General features: G+C 41.3%; 4 protein-coding genes across 19 annotated transcripts; 3 read left to right on the top strand and 1 right to left on the bottom strand.

The window, feature by feature from the left end:
• Positions 1-426: 426 nt before the first annotated feature.
• Positions 427-3,097, bottom strand: LOC127757796 (uncharacterized). 13 transcript variants are annotated; one of them, XM_052283377.1, is made up of 4 exons: positions 2,299-3,097; positions 2,115-2,168; positions 1,867-1,995; positions 427-788 (listed from the first exon to the last, which is right to left on the bottom strand). In XM_052283377.1, exon 1 carries the CDS (start codon positions 2,942-2,944, stop codon positions 2,456-2,458), a length of 489 nt encoding a protein of 162 aa, XP_052139337.1. In that variant the 5' UTR covers positions 2,945-3,097; the 3' UTR covers positions 427-788; positions 1,867-1,995; positions 2,115-2,168; positions 2,299-2,455. The 13 variants fall into 13 exon arrangements, 12 of the variants coding, with proteins under 12 accessions (XP_052139337.1, XP_052139341.1, XP_052139343.1 ...); XM_052283381.1 differs by having other exon boundaries at positions 1,867-1,991; XM_052283383.1 differs by having other exon boundaries at positions 1,867-1,970.
• A 4,103-nt stretch (positions 3,098-7,200) lies between these two features.
• On the top strand, positions 7,201-10,257 carry LOC127757924 (acyl carrier protein 1, chloroplastic-like). The gene is made up of 4 exons (XM_052283514.1): positions 7,201-7,373; positions 8,966-9,076; positions 9,619-9,741; positions 9,820-10,257. Exons 1-4 carry the CDS (start codon positions 7,302-7,304, stop codon positions 9,946-9,948), a joined length of 435 nt encoding a protein of 144 aa, XP_052139474.1. The 5' UTR covers positions 7,201-7,301; the 3' UTR covers positions 9,949-10,257.
• Positions 10,258-10,857: 600 nt separating this feature from the next.
• On the top strand, positions 10,858-12,411 carry LOC127757923 (uncharacterized). The gene is made up of 2 exons (XM_052283513.1): positions 10,858-11,179; positions 11,859-12,411. Exons 1-2 carry the CDS (start codon positions 10,931-10,933, stop codon positions 12,126-12,128), a joined length of 519 nt encoding a protein of 172 aa, XP_052139473.1. The 5' UTR covers positions 10,858-10,930; the 3' UTR covers positions 12,129-12,411.
• Positions 12,412-14,998: 2,587 nt separating this feature from the next.
• On the top strand, positions 14,999-19,834 carry LOC127757173 (bifunctional 3-dehydroquinate dehydratase/shikimate dehydrogenase, chloroplastic-like). 4 transcript variants are annotated; one of them, XM_052282620.1, is made up of 11 exons: positions 15,000-15,293; positions 15,573-15,678; positions 16,029-16,247; positions 16,931-17,277; positions 17,375-17,438; positions 17,541-17,646; positions 17,727-17,867; positions 18,684-18,832; positions 18,920-19,082; positions 19,181-19,228; positions 19,586-19,834. In XM_052282620.1, exons 1-10 carry the CDS (start codon positions 15,049-15,051, stop codon positions 19,225-19,227), a joined length of 1,587 nt encoding a protein of 528 aa, XP_052138580.1. In that variant the 5' UTR covers positions 15,000-15,048; the 3' UTR covers position 19,228; positions 19,586-19,834. The 4 variants fall into 4 exon arrangements, with proteins under 4 accessions (XP_052138577.1, XP_052138580.1, XP_052138576.1 ...); XM_052282618.1 differs by having other exon boundaries at positions 15,002-15,293; positions 16,922-17,277; XM_052282617.1 differs by lacking the exon at positions 19,181-19,228 and having other exon boundaries at positions 14,999-15,293.
• The last annotated feature ends 146 nt before the right edge of the window (positions 19,835-19,980 follow it).

Raw genomic sequence — 19,980 nt, 5'->3', positions numbered from 1 at the left:
TTCTGTTAGTAAATAAATTACTTATAATCAACATATTAATACTGCCATGAATTTTTCTTCGGTAAATAAATTATTTTCGATGGTTTATTTTTATTTTGTTGGCTGCCACGAAATTTTCTTCAGTAAAATAAATTACTTCTGGTTTATTTTGTTCCCCTCCTTTGTGTTGGCTTCTAGGTAAAGAAATTACTCCCGGTTTATTTTATTCCCCTCCTTGGTGGTTTTGGCTTCTAAGTATAGAAACATATTGATCCATTCCCCTCCTTGGTTTTGGCTTTTATGTAAAGAAATTACTATAGACATAACATATTGAATCTAGCAAGAATTCCGTTCCGATTCTGGTGGTCTTATGTCAGTAGATGAATTACTCTATGCGTAGACATAACTTATATCCCGCCTCCTATCAGTAAATTAATTACTCACAAGTTAGATTTAAAAAATTTTGATCGAGTAAATTAATTTCGGTATTACATCAATGATGTGATCACACGTGCAATGTGGTACATCGGTAGAATAAACAGAACTAATTAAAGATCACAACAGCTCCAGTAAAAAATTCACAACAGCAACACCACTGAAGGATACGGTGATGAAGATTGATGCCAAGACTAATACGACAATATAGATCAAGGCCAATGATCCATCTACGCATGCACGAATCCAACAAGCAAGACAACGCCAATAAAACAAATCAACGTTGAGCCGACGAAGTGCTGCAGATTCTCAAGTCCTCCCTGTCGACAGATATCTGTCACCACGGCTGTCTGGAGAGGCATTCTCATAGCCATCTGGATAAAAAAAAAATGAAGGTTACTTCTAAGTATCACAAATCAGCAAAATAAATATGATTTCACTTAAACCTAGTATTTCATAGCCATAAGATTGCTGTTGTGAATTGCTTTGCCATAAAAGAAAGCAAACATATTTTTTTCCATATAGAAAATAACTCTGAGAATCATCGAGATACTTAATTGAACCAATCTCCCCATCATACAGTTTAATGACCTTGTAAGATGCTAGCAGCAGCACTGCACTAGAAAGGAAAGCACAATCTGAAATTAATCATGCAAAAGGCTGAGATGCAGCATCCACCACCATGACAATGCATCAACAAAACATGAACCTCCATGAGCAAAGCAATACCAAGAAAACAAGAACCGGCACGAAGAAACCCAAGAAGCGAATGGATCCAACGATGATGAGCATATACAAGGACCTCCAGCAGACAATGGATGCGGACACTGGTAACGTGTGCACTACATATCTAACCAAAAAGAACTTTCACTGTAACAGGTTTAGCAATCTCAAGAAGCTCATGGTTCTGATTCAGTGACAGATAAGTAAATTGCTAACAAATCAGCTACTATGTAACATTATATTTGTGTGCAGGCACCAAAAATATAAATAGAAGGACAAATCTCCAAGCCTGAAACTTGACAATGCAGGCACCAAAAATATATATGGGTTGGGAACTAATGCATTATGTCCCATCATCACTCTGTTGTTATGTTGAACCAGGAAATTTCAGCGTACAGCTATCCAATGAATTCTCCATAGTTTGAGGAAGATGTGTACCGTTCGTTGGCAAAAAGTAAGATGCAAAATAAGAAAACTAGAACTATCCAACATCCCGAAGCGATAAATCTTCTTAGGAAAATTGCTCTGTTGAACAAAGCTCACATCTTTCTATTATATGATGAGTCTGGGAGCTCCAAAACCCCAGAATACTAATAACTAGCTCATCGAGCATTTCAAATAGTCTTAACAAAATCTATAACATGTGTCTGTATGGCTCAAAGTCAATAAGAAAACTCATCAACCCGCAGGCAATAATACATGGGAAAAAAAGACCAGGTCAATGCGTACCTGCTCCTGTGGATGTGTGAGGAAGGTTGGCGGCGTGGGCAGCGCCCATCCGGCCATCCCCACAGGCTTGGGCTCTCCTTGGGGTACCAATCAGGGAGCAACAGCTGAACATTCAATATTTATTTCTGACTAAAATTAGCACATGTTAGTAACAATGTGTGGTCAGGTAACATTCAAAAGCCTGATTGTCTAGTAAGTTCGCCATATACATCAGATGAGGAGTAGTAATTTTCAGTTCAGGCTAATACCTAATTAAGTGGGTTATCGTAGATCTCATCCTTCTTTACCCTGCAGGTTCACATCTTGGCGATGGGAATGATTCAACACCACAAGAACCATAGCAACTCAAATGAAGGCAAAAACAAATTTAATCGGTTCTAACTGCTGATGCAAAGCAAATCTGATTCACGGTGACCAAGAGAAGAGGTTAACCTTATATATTCCCTTAGGCAAAAAAGAAATAGAACAGCGCACAGCAAGATTGATTTTGCCATCGCCGCTTCCAGGATCGATTTGGAGGATTTCATTCCACATCATTGGAAGCGCCTCCTCGCCGCTGCCGATTCTTGACACCGCCGCCGTTCAGTTTCTACACCGAGCCACCAGATCCGGTGCCGGAGAGCCACGACAACGGCTTCACGCAGCCACCGGTGTCAGGGAGGGGTACCATCGGCTTCCTTCGTCCACCAACGTCGAGAGCTCCCTGGATTTCGCGGGTCAGGTAACGGAGTCGAAGAAGACGACCAGCGTGGACGACAGAAGCGGAAACGAGTGACGGCGCCGGAAGCACGGGGGGCGGCGGCGGCGACCGTCGCCACCTAGAGCGGAGGAATAGGAGGAGGAAATGGGTGACGGAATACGGGGCTAACCAGTGGCGGTGCTCCTTGGTGCGCGCAAAGGAAGCTGACGCCGGAGGTGGAGGCCCGGTGGGGGCGGTGGAGGTCGAAGCCGTGGCTGAGCGGAACGGGAGTACCGGCGGGGACGGACGAATGCCGGCGACAACCGCGTGAACGGGAGCGAAACCGTCCCCGCCTCCTCGCACGAACATGGACATGCCCGTTCTTGCCGCCTGACCCATTAGATCCAGCACGCCGTCGCCGTCGCCGGGCGCCTCACGCCATTGCCTCTCCTCCTCGTTGCCGCTTTGTGCCTGTGCCGCTGGATCCGAAAAATGTGGATCGAGTTGATGGTAAACAAATTATTGGCTGAGATTGGGGTGGGTTACGCTTACCGGGGGGGGGGGGGGGGGGGGGGGGGGGGGGGGGGGGGGGGGTGGGGTGGGGTGGGGTGGGGGTAGGATGTGAGGGGGAGTATTTTACTTATAATGCACCCCGGGTATATATGTGTGTATATATATATATCTAAAAAAATAAGAGGTGCTTTCATCGTAAAAAAAACCAGACGAAAAAACCAAATTTGTCAAAAAAAAAACCGGGCGGAATAAAAGAAAAAAACAAAACTGTCCGATTAAAAAGGGCGAAAAAACCAAATCTATCCGATCCACAAAAATTCGGATGAAAAAAAAAACCTAAACCTGTCCGACCGAAAAAAATGGGCGAAAAAAAAGAAAAAAAATCGGATCGGTACGAATCCGACACCGGGTAAAAAGGACGAAAATAATAATAAAAAAAAGAATATGTCCGATTCTGTCTAAAAAAATCCAACTCTATATCCGATTCCCCCTTAAAAACAAAAAATAAAGGGAGTAGCTATATTTATGGCACCATATTTTTCACCAAACAATAGTCAGCATGTATTTATATTGTAAGTTCTTAAATTACATATGTAATTATAGTGTAAGTGTCGTGTAAGTGAATGTAAGTGGGGTGTGGTTAGTGTATAAGTACTTCAAAATTCAATATTAATTTGTTTTGGCAAGAAAGTGAATGCCAATAGCGTGCTCAGTTGGTTAGGAGCTCTGTCTGCTACTCGAAGGTCTCCGTTCGACTCTCCGTAACGGCGCCTTAATGTAAATCGTACTGTCACAAAATTGACTATTTTTTTGACAAAAAATTGCTTGCACCTCTCCTCTAGGCGGATTTTTTTAGCAAATCTGAAAATAAAAGACATCTCTCCTCTAGGCGGATTGGAGATCTGTTTGCAAAAACAGAACCTACATGTCGAGAGCATTCTATTTTTATATGATTGCATTCTATTTTTATATGATTTTTATTTTTTGTATATATATATTACATAAAATGAACGGTATAGTAATTTGATAATAAAAACGAGAAAGCTACTCCCTCCGTTAAAAAAAACAACCTAGAAAAAAGAGAAAAAACTAGTGGACGGAATCTCGTGGGGACGGGATACACCCGAGATCCATTTCTTCTCCACCAGATCCGTTTCTCCTCCTCCTTTCTCTCCGATTCTTTCTCTCCATCTTCCACCTCCCTCCCTACTCCCCGGTCATGAGGGTCTCTCCCGGCAAAGGTGGGGGAGGCGGAGGTGGTTGTGGTGGTCTCGTGGGCGCCCTAGAGAAGCGTCCGGTTATGGGGGTGGTGGCGGAGGAGGAGGAGAAGGGAGCCAAGATTGTGAAGAGGGAGAAGGGAGCGACAACGACGTTGGAGACGAGGTGGCCACCATGGAAATAAGTCATTCTTGACTGGTATCAAGAGGTATCATGGCTGATACCAAGTATCATGCCTGGTACCTTAGGGAATCATGGCTGATACCCACAAGTATCAGGCCTGGTACCCAGGTACCAAGGTCTGATACCTAGGTACCAGCTGATACCCAATGTACCAGGTACCAGCCAGAACACTCATAGATACCAGGTGTAAGGAGGGAGGTATCATGGCTAATACCCACAAGTATCAGGCCTGGTACCCAGGTACCAAGGTCTGATACCTAGGTACTAGCTAGTACCCAAGGTACCAGGTACCAGCCAGAACACTCATAGGTACCAGGTGTGAGGAGGGAGGAATCATGGCTGATACCCACAAGTATTAGGCATGGTACCAGGTACCAAGGTCTGATATCTAGATACTAGCCGGTATCCAAGGTACCAGGTACCAGCCAGAACACCCATAGGTACCAGGTGTGAGGAGGGAGCGCATGCCATCGTCGTCGTGCCTGGCCAATGAACCTCTTGCTGCCATCTGCTATCCTCTCATTCCTTCCCCTCCTCAACGTGTTTCCTCCCTTTCCTTCTGTTGATCTGGCTAGCAAGACAAGGAGAAAAGACGTGCAAGCTCAGCTATACAGAGGAAAGAAAGGGGAGGAGTCACTTTAAGTATCCCGTCCTAACAGGATCCTGTCCTCTAGTCTCTCTCTGAAAAAAAGGTGGGATGTGACCTCTCCTAATGAATAGTTGTACTTATGTAAGTTGCCGAAAAGAACGGTGCCTGGCAGCAACAAGCTACTAGTAGTATTTCTAGTAGGGTGAATAGCTAATTTAGTCCCTCAAGTTTCACCGAAGGCTCTGAAAGTGCATCTAGGCTCCTAATGATTTTGATGATTGATTACAATGCGATTAGAGAGGACTAATATTTTTATTCAAGCAAATGTGAAGGTTGTTAAGTCCTCAACATGTTGTAATACAATGCATATCCCGTGAATGCGACATCGCGATGCAATGCGGCAATGATCAAATGGTATATTGTATCTTTTTCCTCGCATTGTGTCGTAGGAAAGCCGTACTATTAAGGGGGATGATGCATAGACATATAAGGAGTGATGCGTGTGCTCAAAATCAAATTTTCTTCGAAGCTTTTCTCTTTTGGAGTGTTCTGGAAATTTTCGGAAGTTCCGAAAATACACAGAAGCGTTCTGGAAATTTTCGGAAGTATTTTCGGAAGTTCCGAAAATGGGTGTTGACTTCGATTTTTCTCAGATCTGGAATTTTCGGAAGTTCCGAAAATTGTTTCGGAAGTTCCGAAAATCCCTTTTATTGCACTCCAACGGGTAGATTTGTGCTGTGGGTATAAATACCCACCTCCCCTCACTTGTGAGGGCTGCTGGTTCCATTCCAATTATTTGTGCCCTTGGCTTGCTCTCTCTCTCGTTCATTTGAGCCTTGCTTCCTCGATTCATCTCTCCACCCGTGTTTGATTTGGATTTGGTGTGTGTGTGAGAGTGTGGATTCGAGCTTGTGTGGGTGCTTCTTGTGGTCTTTGTGAAGATTTGTGAGCACTTGCATCATCTCCGGGAGATCTTTGCATCATCTTTTACTCTTGGAGGTTGAGGACTCCTAGACGGCTAGTGTCACTCCCGAGCCACCGATCTACTTGTGGTTGGCCGGGAGAAGTTTGTGAAGGCCGGATCTCGCCTCCGCAAGGGAAGAGATACTTCTTAGTGAAAGGAGGAGTGCTTAGTACAACCTCTTGAGGAAAGGGTTAGCTAAGACCCGGCTCTTAGTGAGCTCCTCAACGGAGAGTAGAATCCCCTCAAGGATTTGAACTCCGGGGAACAACTTTGGGAGCTACATCTTGGTGAAATTTCTTCATCCCTCTCCTCTAGCTTTGCTTGCTTGTGCCGCTATTGGTCTAGTTGCTGATTGTGCCTTGTATTTCCTGTTATAGTCTTGTAGATCTAGAGTTCTCATTTTGTGTGTGCGCTGCTCTGTGCATTTTCGGAAGTTCCGAAAATTCCCAGCCTAGCTCCGAAAATTACTGCTTCCGCATTTCTTAAGTTTTATATTAGCCTATTCACCCCCTTCTAGGCCTAATTGACCCTTTTAGGCTCAATTTGGTCCTTCACGTTTCATTTTGTCCACATAGCTCCTCCAAATATTTGTTTTGGCTTGAAATCATCCTTGGGCCCACTTAATATGTCATATGGCTATTTTTAGTCAATATTTCTATTAAAAAAATATCATTTTTGCCCTTAATTTGTATACAACTATATACTATAAAAGAGAAAGTCAACATGAATAAAAAACATTACAGATGTACTTCTCATTATTTCAACATATGCACATGAAACTTAAGCAATTGTTATCGTGTACACTTGCTACTACATAATTTATTTTTGTTTTACATAATATACTATGTATTATCTATAAAAAATCAAACATGTAATTTTTCTCTTATATATGTGAATGATTATGGGTATAAGTGTCATTTATAAATAGAGTTGTTAATTCAAGGATAAATTTGAACTAAAATGAAAACTTGTAGGATTAATATGGATAGATTGAAACATCAAGAACTAAACTGAGCTTTAGATAAAATTTGGAGGACCACTTTAACTATTCACCCTATTCTAGTAATAGCATAATTTCCTTTCATCTTTTGCCATTTTCGTTGATGGAGGCAACGCAACGCAAGCTGCATCTACCGCTTTCTTGGACTGTGTTCTCTCCTCTATCCTATTATCTATTCAATCTATTTATCTCCTTACCTGAGCTATAATGCCACTACTGCGTCTGCGTGGTAGCTAGCTCGCGAGCCAAGAAAGCCCCTACCTCAGCTAAGCTGCCAGCCCAGCCTCCCATGGCGCACTCCCTCGCCGCCGCCGCCTCGTCCTTCTCGCCGCCCGCCGCACGCCGGCGACTGCCCGGACAGGTTTGTGCCCTGCGCTAAGCCCACCACTTCTTTTAGTTGTAGCTGCTTTTTGATTTCTTGGGGTTCGTTCAGTACTTCAGCTTGCCTGGTGTATCATATGTATGCCCTGTTTCTTGATTTTTTTTTTTGCCCGGGGGGGGGGGGGTTTGTAATTTGTTCTGCTGTTCTGCAGATTTGTTGAGTTTTAGCCTGTGATTCATGAGGGTTTGAGGGGTGGTGAACTGGTTTCATTCTTTTGGATTGGTTCTTGGCTTGGATTGGCTTGATGTATGGATGATGATGATTTAGTGGCAGCTTCCGATTGGATTAGTTTCTCTGGGTAGCATTACTCGATTTCTTGATAGGTTCCTTCCCTGCTTGATGCAGATTGCAAAACTTGTAGTATTATCCTTCATGTCATATATTATTCCTATTGTGGGGAATCTGTCTATGATTAGTACATGTCAAAAACAGTATAGCATAGGCAGTGCTTAGCAGTAGGTTTTCGCGCAAGTGTGATTACAATTTACAATTGTGCAGGTTCAAATGCTTTACATAAGCTACAAGGTTAATTAGCCTTGGATTGAGATTGATGGAAGTTAAGCGTCATGGAAAAAAAGCTCAATTGCTCACATTTCCTCTTTATTTTAGTGCAAACTGCAAAGATTCCGAAATTGTCATAGTTAAAGTAACACGGGCACTGTAACTGGATTGGATCCCCCGTTGGACTTATTTTAAGACAAAATTTATGAATTCTAATGCAGCCTAGTTGGGAAGACACTGTAAAAGCTCTGAGAAACCACTTAAGGACAGCAAATGGCAGCACATGCTTTAGATCTTGCTGAAATTTAAAAAATATTCTTTATCAACACTTGGCTTCTCCACATCAATGTTGATGCATCAGTTGAATAGAAAAGTCCGTCCTTTCTTGTTACAAGTGTAGACTAGTATTTTCATGTGCATCTTGGTGGACCTGGAGTGTCCTGCTTCATGGGATTCCACATGTATACCTAGGTTTCAACACGTGAAACCAGAGGAGGTGATTGAAAAGTTTGGCATCCTTGTGTATTGTCCATGTTAAGTTATTTCTAACCGTAGACCAGATAAGTTCTGTTCACCAGAGATTTACAAGTGCTGGTTGCTTCCTAGGGGGCTAATGTCAAAAGTCAGTGATAATTCATGTTTTGTGCTGTAGATATATTGGCTTTGAGAGCTTAATTATGTTAATTTTTTTATTGTTTTCCAGCTTCGTGTCAGTGAGGTTAGCGAGCATTTAGATTCACAAATGAGCCTAGTTGCCAATCTACTCTCCTTTTTTATTGCTCATCCAGTAGGAGCACTTTTTTTTTTGGTGAGGACAGTGGGAGCATCCAGTAGAAAAAAACTTGAAGTAATCTGTTTAACAAAGGGTCTGAATGTATATTTGTCGCATTGCAATCTTGTGTTCAAGCACTCAAAAGTTTTGAGCGAACTAGCATTTGTTTGAGCAAAGTAAAAATTGTTAGTTTGATGTCATATGTTCATACTTTCCAGTTTCCACTGTAGTACCCTCATCATCTTCTGTGCATATGAATATTCCAGTTACACCAGCAATTTGTTGATGTGCATTTCAGGTGACTAATGTAATTTCGAGACGGAGCTCAGTTTCCTTCAACTGCCAGAGAATGAGTTTTATGTCCATTCGTTCAAGGCCAAGTCAGCTTCGTTTTAAGATTTGCTGCTCGGTATGCTAAGGTTTTCTCCTATTAGCAATTGTTCTACCAATGTATTGAGTTTATTTGCACATTTTTCTGTTATGCACATGTGTTCTTCAAGAACCTTCATAGGTGTCTGGAGCAATTGTTTACCTATTCCAAACTAGTTTAGATTTTGGAATATCTAGTGAATCGGCAGTAAATAGATAATTAAATAGGAGTTCATCTTGAGTTCTTGGCATGGTTCTTTTATTGTTCTATTGATGCATAGGCGCCTAGTTCATTTACACTTGATCAAGTGCTTTCTTGATGCCTAGATTCATCAAGGCTAACCCCACTCTATAAATACGAACCAGACACTTTGACATAGCTAAAGTTTTCATGTACAATGTGTGTTATCTAGTTAGTCAGATAAAGAGCGCAAATCTTCTACCATTTTTCCTGGAAACTAGTAATAATTTGCAATGCGTGAAATAATTTGCAATCTTGTGTTCACTGAAACTTGTTAGACAACACTAAAACAGTGAGAACCAATTTGGAATACTGTTGATATTCACCATTATGTTGAGCAGGCTAAGAAAGAGACAGTCGACAAGGTTTGCAACATAGTTAAGACACAGCTGGCACTCCCTGAGGGAACTGCTGTCACTGGTGAATCAAAATTCTCTGAACTCGGTGCTGATTCACTGGATACGGTAATCCCTGTCAGCCAAACAAAAGCAGCATTTCCGATAATACGGCGCAATTACAGTGATGCCAAATCTCCTTTGTAGGTTGAGATTGTGATGGGCCTCGAGGAGGAATTCAACATCACTGTCGACGAAACAAGTGCGCAGGACATCGCAACTGTTCAGGATGCAGCAAACCTGATCGAGAAGCTCGTGCTGGAGAAGGCTGCATAAAAACCATGCACCTCAATTCATCAGCCCTTTCGGAAACGCCAAAGGGCTGCTGCTATGTTTTGATCTCGCAATTGCGTTTCGGGAGAGAATACGTTCTTCTAAAATTTATGGCCAACTTTGCATTCTATCTGTATTGTATGTTCAGTCATTCCTGCTACCCCATTTATTCTTTCCTTGATCATTGAAGGTAGGGTTTTGTACTCCAAAGGCTACATGAGGGAAATTAATTGAGACCACTTGTTCTGTGCCACTTCCATTTCATGTACTGTATACTGCTGAAGAAAAATTAATACTAATAACTTGTCAAGAGTCACTGGTTCATCCCTCTTGGGTCTCTGAGGAGGCTTACAGGCTACAGCGTTTTCATGGTCTGAAACTATGAAAATCTGAATGAGATGATGTAATGGTAGATTTGTGGACAGGAAATGCAGCTCCTGAACTCATGGGTTTGTGTTTGATGTGGATGACAATCTTGTGGTAAGCAACCACCTATCCACCACACATCTGATTGAATGAAAATTAGAAAAATATTATGTTGGAGGAAACAAAATTGGCTTTTTTGAGGGCTAGATAGCTGAAATTGATGGATTTGGATAATCTAGATAGTTATTTGAGGGTATATGCGAATAAATTAACTACTACAAAGTTAAAAATTTGCTTTAGAGAGGTATTCCGTGAAAAATTTATATGGTAGTTTCTTTTGCACGAAACGCGACGTGTAGTAGCTTAGAAAACGTATAGTAGCTTAGGAAACGTGCAAACGAAAACAGAAAAGTGCATGGCCTAAATGCGGGAATTCCACATAATTTCCATTTGATCATACAAATTCAAGCAAATAAAACCAGAATGAATAGAAAAGTTTGGAAAACTACAGCCAAAACCTAAGCCAGAACATCTGAAAATGAAAATTGAAAAAAAAGGAGAAAATATCAGAGGCAGAATATCTGAACAACACAAACCTGCGAAAAGAAAAGGGAAAAAAATGTCATCTTCCACCTCCGTCCTTTCCCCTCTCCTCGCTCACGCTCATGGCCGCGCCTCTCCCACCTCAAGGGCGCAACCTCTCATCGCTTCCCGGCTCAACCTCGCCGGATTCTCGGCCTCCTCTCCACGACGGATTCTCCCGGCACCTCGCGCGAGCGGCGGCGGCGGCGGCGGGGAGGAGGAGGACAGCCGCGTGCAGGAGCTGAGGGTGCCCGGTTCTTGGCTCACCCCTGCAGGAGCAGCGCAGGTCCAGTCCAAGAACCCATCTCCTCGATTCTGTAGCTGACTTTGTGGGTGATTAGTGTGGTTTTCATCCTTTTCTTGGATATCGCTGCTGCTAATCTAGGGTTCAGTAATCGGTAGTAGGTTTAATTTTGAATTGCAAATTCATGCTTTCTGAAGGAACTTTAACATAATGTAGTTGTAGTGCCCTGTCAGATTACTTGCAGTTCAACTTGAAATGTTATGGTATTTCAGTGAACAAATGTGCACATGAATGTGTTATGCTAGTCCTGAAATCACAATGTGTTAATGTATGCGCTTTGTGAGCATCTGGTTGCTTACATTTATCTTCTGTTTGAATGCAACAATGCATTTTTTTTTCTGTCACTCTGTGGTCTCTGATTCAAGCTATGATGTCCTATGGCCTGTTCCGAAGAAATCGATGCTTAATTGGAAACTTTGCATTGTATGCATAAATAACGATGCTTGTGAATAACCTTTATATTATGATTTGAATAGGAAGTAGATCATATTAACACAAATGGCATTTATTCTTAGCTGAAACCCTGTTGTTTGATTCCACAGCTTGCTTGCCCTATACCGAATTATACAGATGATTTGTCCCTTGTGCCTATATGACAACTCCATTGCAGTTATGAAATCTTGGTGTTTACCATATGTGAGATTAACTTACTTCTCAACAGGAATCCGAATGGCTGAGGGAAACACTGCACAAGTGGCTCGACGACGAGTACTGCCCGGAGCCAGCCAATGTGGACATCAGCAACACCGCTGCGCGGTCATTCTATGAGTCCCTGACGGCGAAAGAGTCTGACCTGGGAGAGATCTTGCTGAAGATGGTGGGAGATCTGCAGAAGCTGTCATACAAGGAGAGCTTCCACGGCGCGTTCTCGGCTGCCAATGCCGCGGTGAGTTTGATATCGCAGAGGATGGAGTCATCATCTGATGACTGATCATTGCCAAGCAATTGCTAGATGGGTTTTGCTTTTGAACCATCCTAGCAGGGAATTGGCATCTCAGATCTTTCTCTACTGAATTGGGTTCATCAGGTTTCTTTGTGTGCCTGGGCGGGCGCTTTGTTGAGAAAATTGAAAGATGATGTGATCATGTAATTGTAACTTGTAAGTACTTGCAACAGTCACATGCGATTTTGAGTAAAATACGCTAATGGTTCTTAAACTTATTTTACGGGTGACATTTGATCGATAAACTCAAAAAATGCATTTTTAGACTGTGTTAACCCTAAAGCTGTGTTTGAATGTACCGTTTGGAAATTTCTCCCCTGCACACGGAAAATGGAGCGATTCATTTGCGCATAATTAATTATGTATTAACTTAAAAAAACTTTAAAGTGATTAATATGAATTTTTAAAACAACTTTCTTATAGAACATCTTTGGAAAAAAAAAACGCATCGTTTAGTCAGAAAGCGTGCATATGAAAAATGAGAAAGTAAAATTTGAAAAAGGAGAAGTATAGAACACGCCCGGGTGTGTTCGGCGCCTCTTTTTTCAACCCATCTCCCTCGTTTTTCGCGCGCACGCTTTTCAAACTACTAAACGGTGCGTTTTTTTAAAAAAAGTTTATATATGAAAGCTGCTTAAAAAAATCAAATTAATCCATTTTTGAAAAATAGCTAATACTTAATTAATCACACGTTAATAGACCGCTCCGTTTTTCGCGCGTACTCTTGCCCCGGTTGGTAACCTGTGCTATCAAACACACCCCTATGCACCATTTCTAAATGCAATATGGCATGACCTCTTTGTCTCCTTTTTCCTCCTTTTTCTCCTTCTTTTTCCTTTTATCCTTGTCAAGCCAGTCCTCTTCTCTCCCTTTCATCCACGTGTCTGGTCCTGTCCTTTTTATTCTGCCCTTGTATGTCCCCCTTCTTGCTCCTAGCCAGACACCCTTCATGATGAAAACTCGGGGTGGGGCACAAGAAAAGAATGGGAAAATGATAAGAGGGGAAAAAAAGAAGGAAAAAAAGTAAAAGAAATTAGTGAGATGTAATCGTGTGTTTGGTTTGATAGATGGGATGGGTTGAACCTTAAATCAAATTAGGTTGAATCTCCCCGCAAAAAAAAAAAATTAGGTTGAATCTATTTTTTAGTTTTGCAGTGTTGATGGATGCCATGCTAGAGGTCTTCAGGGAGAACATCTGCTTCACAAGTTGTTGCTCTGCTTCTCTATCTCTGGGATGCTTCGAGTCTCTAGCACTAGCACCCTCTTGATCGGTTGTTAGGATGAGGAAAAAAAAGAAATTGTGCTTAGTTTTATCTCTCATTAGCTGGATCTGGTAACCTCTATTTCTTTTTTTCAAAATACGCAAATGATTTACGTATTTTTTATTAAGATTAAAGGATATTGCCTCACAAAACCAACTCACAACCAAATACAAAAGAGAAACAAAGGAAAAGAATGGGGTACAGAGGGCTATTCCCGGCAGACGGAGCTCCTCTGACGTAAAGTCAGAGGGACGTGGGTCGCTGACAGGTGGGGCCCACCTTCATGGGGCTACACGTCAATGACCATGTCCCTCTGACTTTACGTCAGAGTAGCCTCTTCCGTTCCCGACAGCATGAAAAGAGCAACCATTCATTTTCTATTAATGGATGTAGGGATTTTCCCTTGCTATTTTTTTTGGACTTGTATCATGCATTTTTTAAGTTTATGGACAAGTAACATTTATGTACAAGTGTAACTCACATAAGAAAAAAAATATACTAAGTGGAAGTCGCATAAGAAAAATCGCTAGATGGTGTCATGGTACGTTTGGTTTAGCGTCATAATAATCACACACGAGAGAGGGTGAAGGAGGTTGCACTTGCACATGCTACGATCTAGATCAAGGGTGCCAACGCTAGTGGAAGCACCAAAATCGTGACGTCTATAGATGGCACATACTTTTCTTTCAGATGTTGTTCACCCTCTCTATCACCTTTGTGTCTCAAGGTGAGCTCTCCACGTAAAACCTAGTTCAGGATGGAATGCAATGACATCATCTTAGATGTCAGAACCTTCGTGGATGCCCCGTATTGAATATTCCCTTACTAGTGTGGCGTAGTCTTCATTAGATTGGCTTCGATGGCTATGACGGTGATAAGATTTGGACGCATGATTGATTTATAGGTCAATTACTCATATTTCAGGATGAAGGTAGTAACAGGTTAAAAAAAATAGCTTAGCTTGGCTGTGGGGTTAATTGGATAAGAAAATCATAGCCCACCTCTTTCCCTTCAAGGTAAGCATTAGGCAGCTGTAGTTCTACGAATATAAACAGCCACCAACAGAGATATTTTTAAAAACAATCCATCATGAAAGTTTTACTCTCAAAGTTAATAATAGAAAAATACTACAAATCTAATAACAATCGACACATTCAAACCTAGCTAGAATCATTATCTTTATAAAATTAGTTATCTTGTCTTACAATAAGTCAACAATGTGAATGTGATGGTTTTCACACCTCTATGATACATGAGCCTATTATGGTACTATGGTAAACATGCTCTCACAATGTCATCATCTGACGTGTCAACCTCTCCTATCCCACGTTGGATCTGGTGTGCTCCGTTGTCACATGCCACATCGAATTCGTGCCACACCGGTAGTGATGAATATAATTATTAAATACGGTAAAAAAAAATAAGAAAGCTATTAGTACATAATTAATTGAGTTTTTTACGATATCAATACCCCGTTTAGCAGTTTGAAAAAAAAACGCTAATGAAAACCGGCTTAAAAAAATGTCTAAAACCATCCAAAATCGAGAGAGTATAAAACCCCCATTCCCACCACACCACCAACCACCGTACTATAGCCGCCACACGACGCGGCCGTCCCTCCTCCTCCTCCTCCTGCTGCTCCGGCGATGTCGGCGTCGGCGATGGTGCCCCCGTCGGCGGCGGCGGCGGTGGCACGGGCCAGGACGCTGCTCTGCGTGCCGGCGACGGCGCGGGCGCCGCGGGAGATGGCGGCGGAGTTGGCGGCCGCCGCGGCGCTCGGCGCCGACGTGGCGGAGCTCCGGCTCGACCGCCTCGCCGGCTTCGCGCCCCGCCGGGACCTCCCCGTCCTCCTCGCGCAGCCGCGCCCGCTCCCCGCCCTCGTCACCTACAGGTGAGCCCCCTCCTCCCTCGCTCGAGGTTGGTGTGGTGTGGTGGGGAATTGCACTGCACATGTTAGAGAACTTCTCGGTGGATTCCAATTCGGAATTGCATCTTGGGAATTTAGATATTAATAGGTTTTATTCAGCAGAACTGAATGGAGAAGGAAGAATCTGTCATCATAAGACAGGCACTTGGGAATTGTATCATCTGGTTATTACTCCTGTGGACATTTCGGATTGTTTGCAGCATTTAAAAAGCTAAGCAATTTTTTTTGATTTTTCTTGTGTAGGCCGAAGTGGGAAGGAGGTGAATATGAAGGCGATGACGAGCCACGATTCGAGGCGCTTCTATTGGCAATGGAAATGGGGGCTGAATATGTTGATATTGAGCTTAAGGTTGGGTTTACCCTCACTCCATTTTCTCTGTGAACCATAAGATTATGTATATTCATGTGCGCAAACTTCTCAAAGAGATATTTGCGATTTGATTTAGTATTTGTCATTACTTTAAGCTAAATGGAATGAACAATGTAAGTCTGTCTAGTTTCTTACCCAGATCAAAAGTTCTTTTTCATTTGGTTGCAATACTGATACTTATTTATCTGCCAGTTTAAGCTTACAATGTCAAGTTCCTAAATCACTGAAATAAACTCTTATGTAAAATGATCAGTATTGAAAAAGCTGTACTTGTTAGCTGTGTATTCCAAACCAACAAATCAATTGATAGTAACCCTCTTGTTACGCAGGTCGCTGACAAATTTATGAAACTCATTTCTGGAAAGAAACCTGAAACATGTAAGCTTATTGTTTCATCCCATAACTTTGAGAACACTCCTTCAACAGAGGAGCTCGAAAATTTGGTGGCTCAGATACAAGCAACAGGAGCTGACATAGTGAAAATTGCAACCACCGCCACCGAAATTGTTGATGTGGCAAAAATGTTTCAAATACTTGTACATTGCCAAGTGAGTTTACCATCTGATTCTATTCAAGTTTTATATCCATAGGTGTTAGTGTCTTGGTATTTATTTCTTGTATTGAGAATATAATCCACTTATCTGTTTTCTGTTGCCTCGCTAGCTTGCAGTCTCTCGTTGGCCGTTAGCTTTATAAAGGCTAAGTTGTCGATGAGAATTATACTTTAGTTAAATCTGCACTATTATCAGCATATCCTCACTACAATAATTGGTAATGAACATGCTAACATTCTAAGGATTTCTTCATTCAAAAGCAGGTCGGTAAAATGGCTCTCTCGGTAATAAGGTGTGCCAGTATCCAGGGTTAGAATAGTTGCTACTTCTACACACAGATTATTAGTGCACAGTTGGACTGTAATGAAGGTGTAATTTCCCATACATAAGAAACATAAATCATCACGGGTGATTGAATCCTTGTCATCTAGTGTAAGGCATCTTTCTTTTATTTTTGTTAGCAAAAGTATACAGTAATATAACTTTTAAGACATGATAGAGTAGAGTAGCTAGTTAGGATAATGGACTTAAAATGCACAGCTTGTTGATTCAGGAGTTCTCACATTTGAGAAAAATATTATGCTATATGCCGATGCCCATGCTTCATTTCTCAAGTTCTTTAATATGATTCCTAATTCACAATATGTTTTATTTGAATAATGAATTAGGAAAAGCAGGTGCCAATCATTGGACTGGTGATGAATGATAGAGGTTTTATCTCTCGAGTGCTCTGCCCCAAATTTGGAGGATACCTTACTTTTGGCTCTCTTGAAAAAGGAAAAGAATCTGCGCCTGCTCAGCCCACAGTAACAGACTTGATTAATGTGTACAATATTAAACAGATTGGTCCAGATACTAAGGTGTATGGTATTATCGGAAAACCTGTTGGCCACAGTAAAAGCCCAATTTTGCATAATGAAGCTTTCAGATCAGTGGGTCTCAATGCTGTATATGTGCCCTTTTTGGTGGACGACCTGGCTAACTTTCTTAATACATACTCTTCACCAGAGTTTGCTGGTTTTAGGTACACAATTTCTGTTTCAGTTTTATTTCTTGACCCCATGCTCTAATACTCCATGTGTATAACCATTATCCATTTCATCTAATTATTTGGACTGCAGTTGCACAATTCCCCATAAGGAAGCTGCTGTTAGGTGCTGTGATGAAGTTGATCCTATCGCCAAGGTGATTTTATCTGCTTTTTTTTTTTTTTGCTTTTCCATTTAGGATATTCTTGAACCCTTCAATAAATCCAGAGTAACATTTGTAAGCAATAATTTTGTCCAGGACATTGGAGCTGTCAATACAATCATCAGAAAACCTAATGGAAAACTTGTAGGCTACAATACTGACTATGTTGGTGCAATTTCTGCTATTGAGGATGGAATAAGAGGTCTCTACACGCATAATACTTTATATTCCAGTATCTTGCTGATTAGTATTCATTGAAGTGTGTGCTAAATCAATTTTTAGCTTCGCAACCAACGGATACTACCACTTCACCATTGGCTGGGAGGCTTTTTGTTGTTATTGGAGCTGGTGGTGCAGGGAAAGCACTAGCTTATGGTGCAAAAGAGAAGGGAGCACGAGTTGTAATAGCAAACCGTACTTTTGGTATGCACATTTTCCATAACTTCATTTTATACTGATTTAAATTTAACCATAAACAGTGCCATTCCATTTGAATAATTTTGAGTGTGTTGTTTCTGTCCCGGCAAAAAAAAAGTGTGTTGTTTCTGAGAAGTATTCACTATTGAGAACCTTTCGTAGCAAGGTCATGTAAAAATGCTCAGACCTTTTGGGTCCAAAATTACTACCCTGGCTATAACTAGTACATGCTGACAAGATATCTAGCGCTCCATTGAACACGTTAGTTGGGGCTCCATACCAACCAAAACACGCGCAAATAGTCATAATAAGGATTTGAAAATAAAAATGGTAGCATAGAGTTTGATGTACTCCATCACTCCACAAAATTTAAAATTACACATCAGGAAATAAAAAGGAAAAATTCTGCTGAAAAATAAAAAGGGAAATTGTTCACTGAGGTTTGTCCCTTTTGTTTCTGGATTTTTTTTTCCTCGAACACACTTGATTTTGTTTCTGGATATGTAGATCCAATTCAAATTTGAATTTTATAACTGATGGAGAACATATGATTTTACACTAGTTTTTTTTTCTTCAAAAGCTCCCATGCCTATATTCATGTGTTGGTTGGTTTGGAGCAATCTAGTTGGGGTGCTCCACGGAACAGTTGATACCTTTGCACTACGGGCTTTTAATTGATATTTATTGTGTACTTAAGTTTGTTAGTGTTTCTTTTTCTTAAATTTGTATTTTCTGCCAAATGGTTTGTTAAGATAAAGGTGTGATAGGACAATGAGCATGATGTTCTGAACTCAACATATATTTATGCCTTCTATTTTCCAGCGCGTGCTCAAGAACTTGGCAACTTACTTGGTGCGCCTGCTCTGACTTTGGCGGAGTTGGAAAATTACCATCCAGAGGAAGGAATGATTCTTGCAAACACAACTGCAATTGGAATGCATCCAAATGTCAATGAAACTCCTTTATCCAAGGTTCTGAATTAGTCTTACTTGATGACATTTGTATTCAGTACCTTCTGCCTTCATAGCTACATGTAATGACAAATCATAATTTTGCAGCAAGCACTTAAATCTTATGCCGTTGTCTTCGACGCGGTGTATACACCAAAAGAGACCAGACTTCTCCGAGAGGCCGCAGAGTGTGGAGCCACAGTAGTTAGCGGTTTGGAGATGTTCATAAGGCAAGCAATGGGTCAATTTGAGCATTTTACAGGCATGCCAGGTATTTACATTTGTTTCTTCCTTTTCTTTATGCCAGCACACAAGCTCTCCTCTATAGTAGTATGTCTTACATTATTTTTCATATGCCTCGTCATACAGCTCCAGATAGCTTGATGCGTGATATTGTTCTGACAAAGATACAGTAAGGTTTGTCCAAAGAGCAACCTTCCCTTCGATCATAATGTCTACAAAATCGGTTCTAGTTCATCCTTAACTTTTAGAAACCGCTGTTTGTAAATCATGTCGGATATTGGTTCCATTTTATTGCAATTACCCTGTTGATTGTGAAGATTCAGTATCAGTATGTTCACATATTATACCATATTTCTGATTAGCTTGGTGTTCAACAAAGATACATTCTAGCGCAACCTTCGTAGAGAGATTATATGTTATCAAGGCTGCAAAACCTGTTAAATGCTTGTAATAATAATTTAACGGTTGCGAACATCTAACATTGCCAGTGGAGAGAAAAAAAACTGAAATGTCATCATCTTTATTTTTCAGTGGTTGATTGTAAATTCCGAGCACTGGCGAATTCCTTGGTCAATCCTGACGCAATGAAGGCAGCTGGGATCACAGCACACAAGGCTCGTTTGTGAGTCTCTGGTTGAGTTCACCGTTATATTTATGGGTAGATCGTGAGATGGTTTCAACTCAAACTTTGTCAAATTGTATTACATTTTTGTATTGGACAAGTTTCTTTTTTGCCCCTAGATGGTTGCATGAAAGATCGGTAAGGAAAGCTTGTTTGGAGATTGGTTGCATCAAAGATCAAATAAGGAAGCTTGTTTGGAGATTTCATGAGGGTAAATCATGAAATTTTGTCTAAACTTTCGAGAGTATTAAGTAGTACAAAATTAAACATGTGCCACCTGAATGGTACAAAAACCAACTTTCAG

The sequence above is a fragment of the Oryza glaberrima genome, chromosome 12 (genome assembly GCF_000147395.1).
Source record: "Oryza glaberrima chromosome 12, OglaRS2, whole genome shotgun sequence".
Classification (NCBI taxonomy): domain Eukaryota; kingdom Viridiplantae; phylum Streptophyta; class Magnoliopsida; order Poales; family Poaceae; genus Oryza; species Oryza glaberrima.
This window is presented reverse-complemented; position numbering and strand designations above follow the sequence as displayed.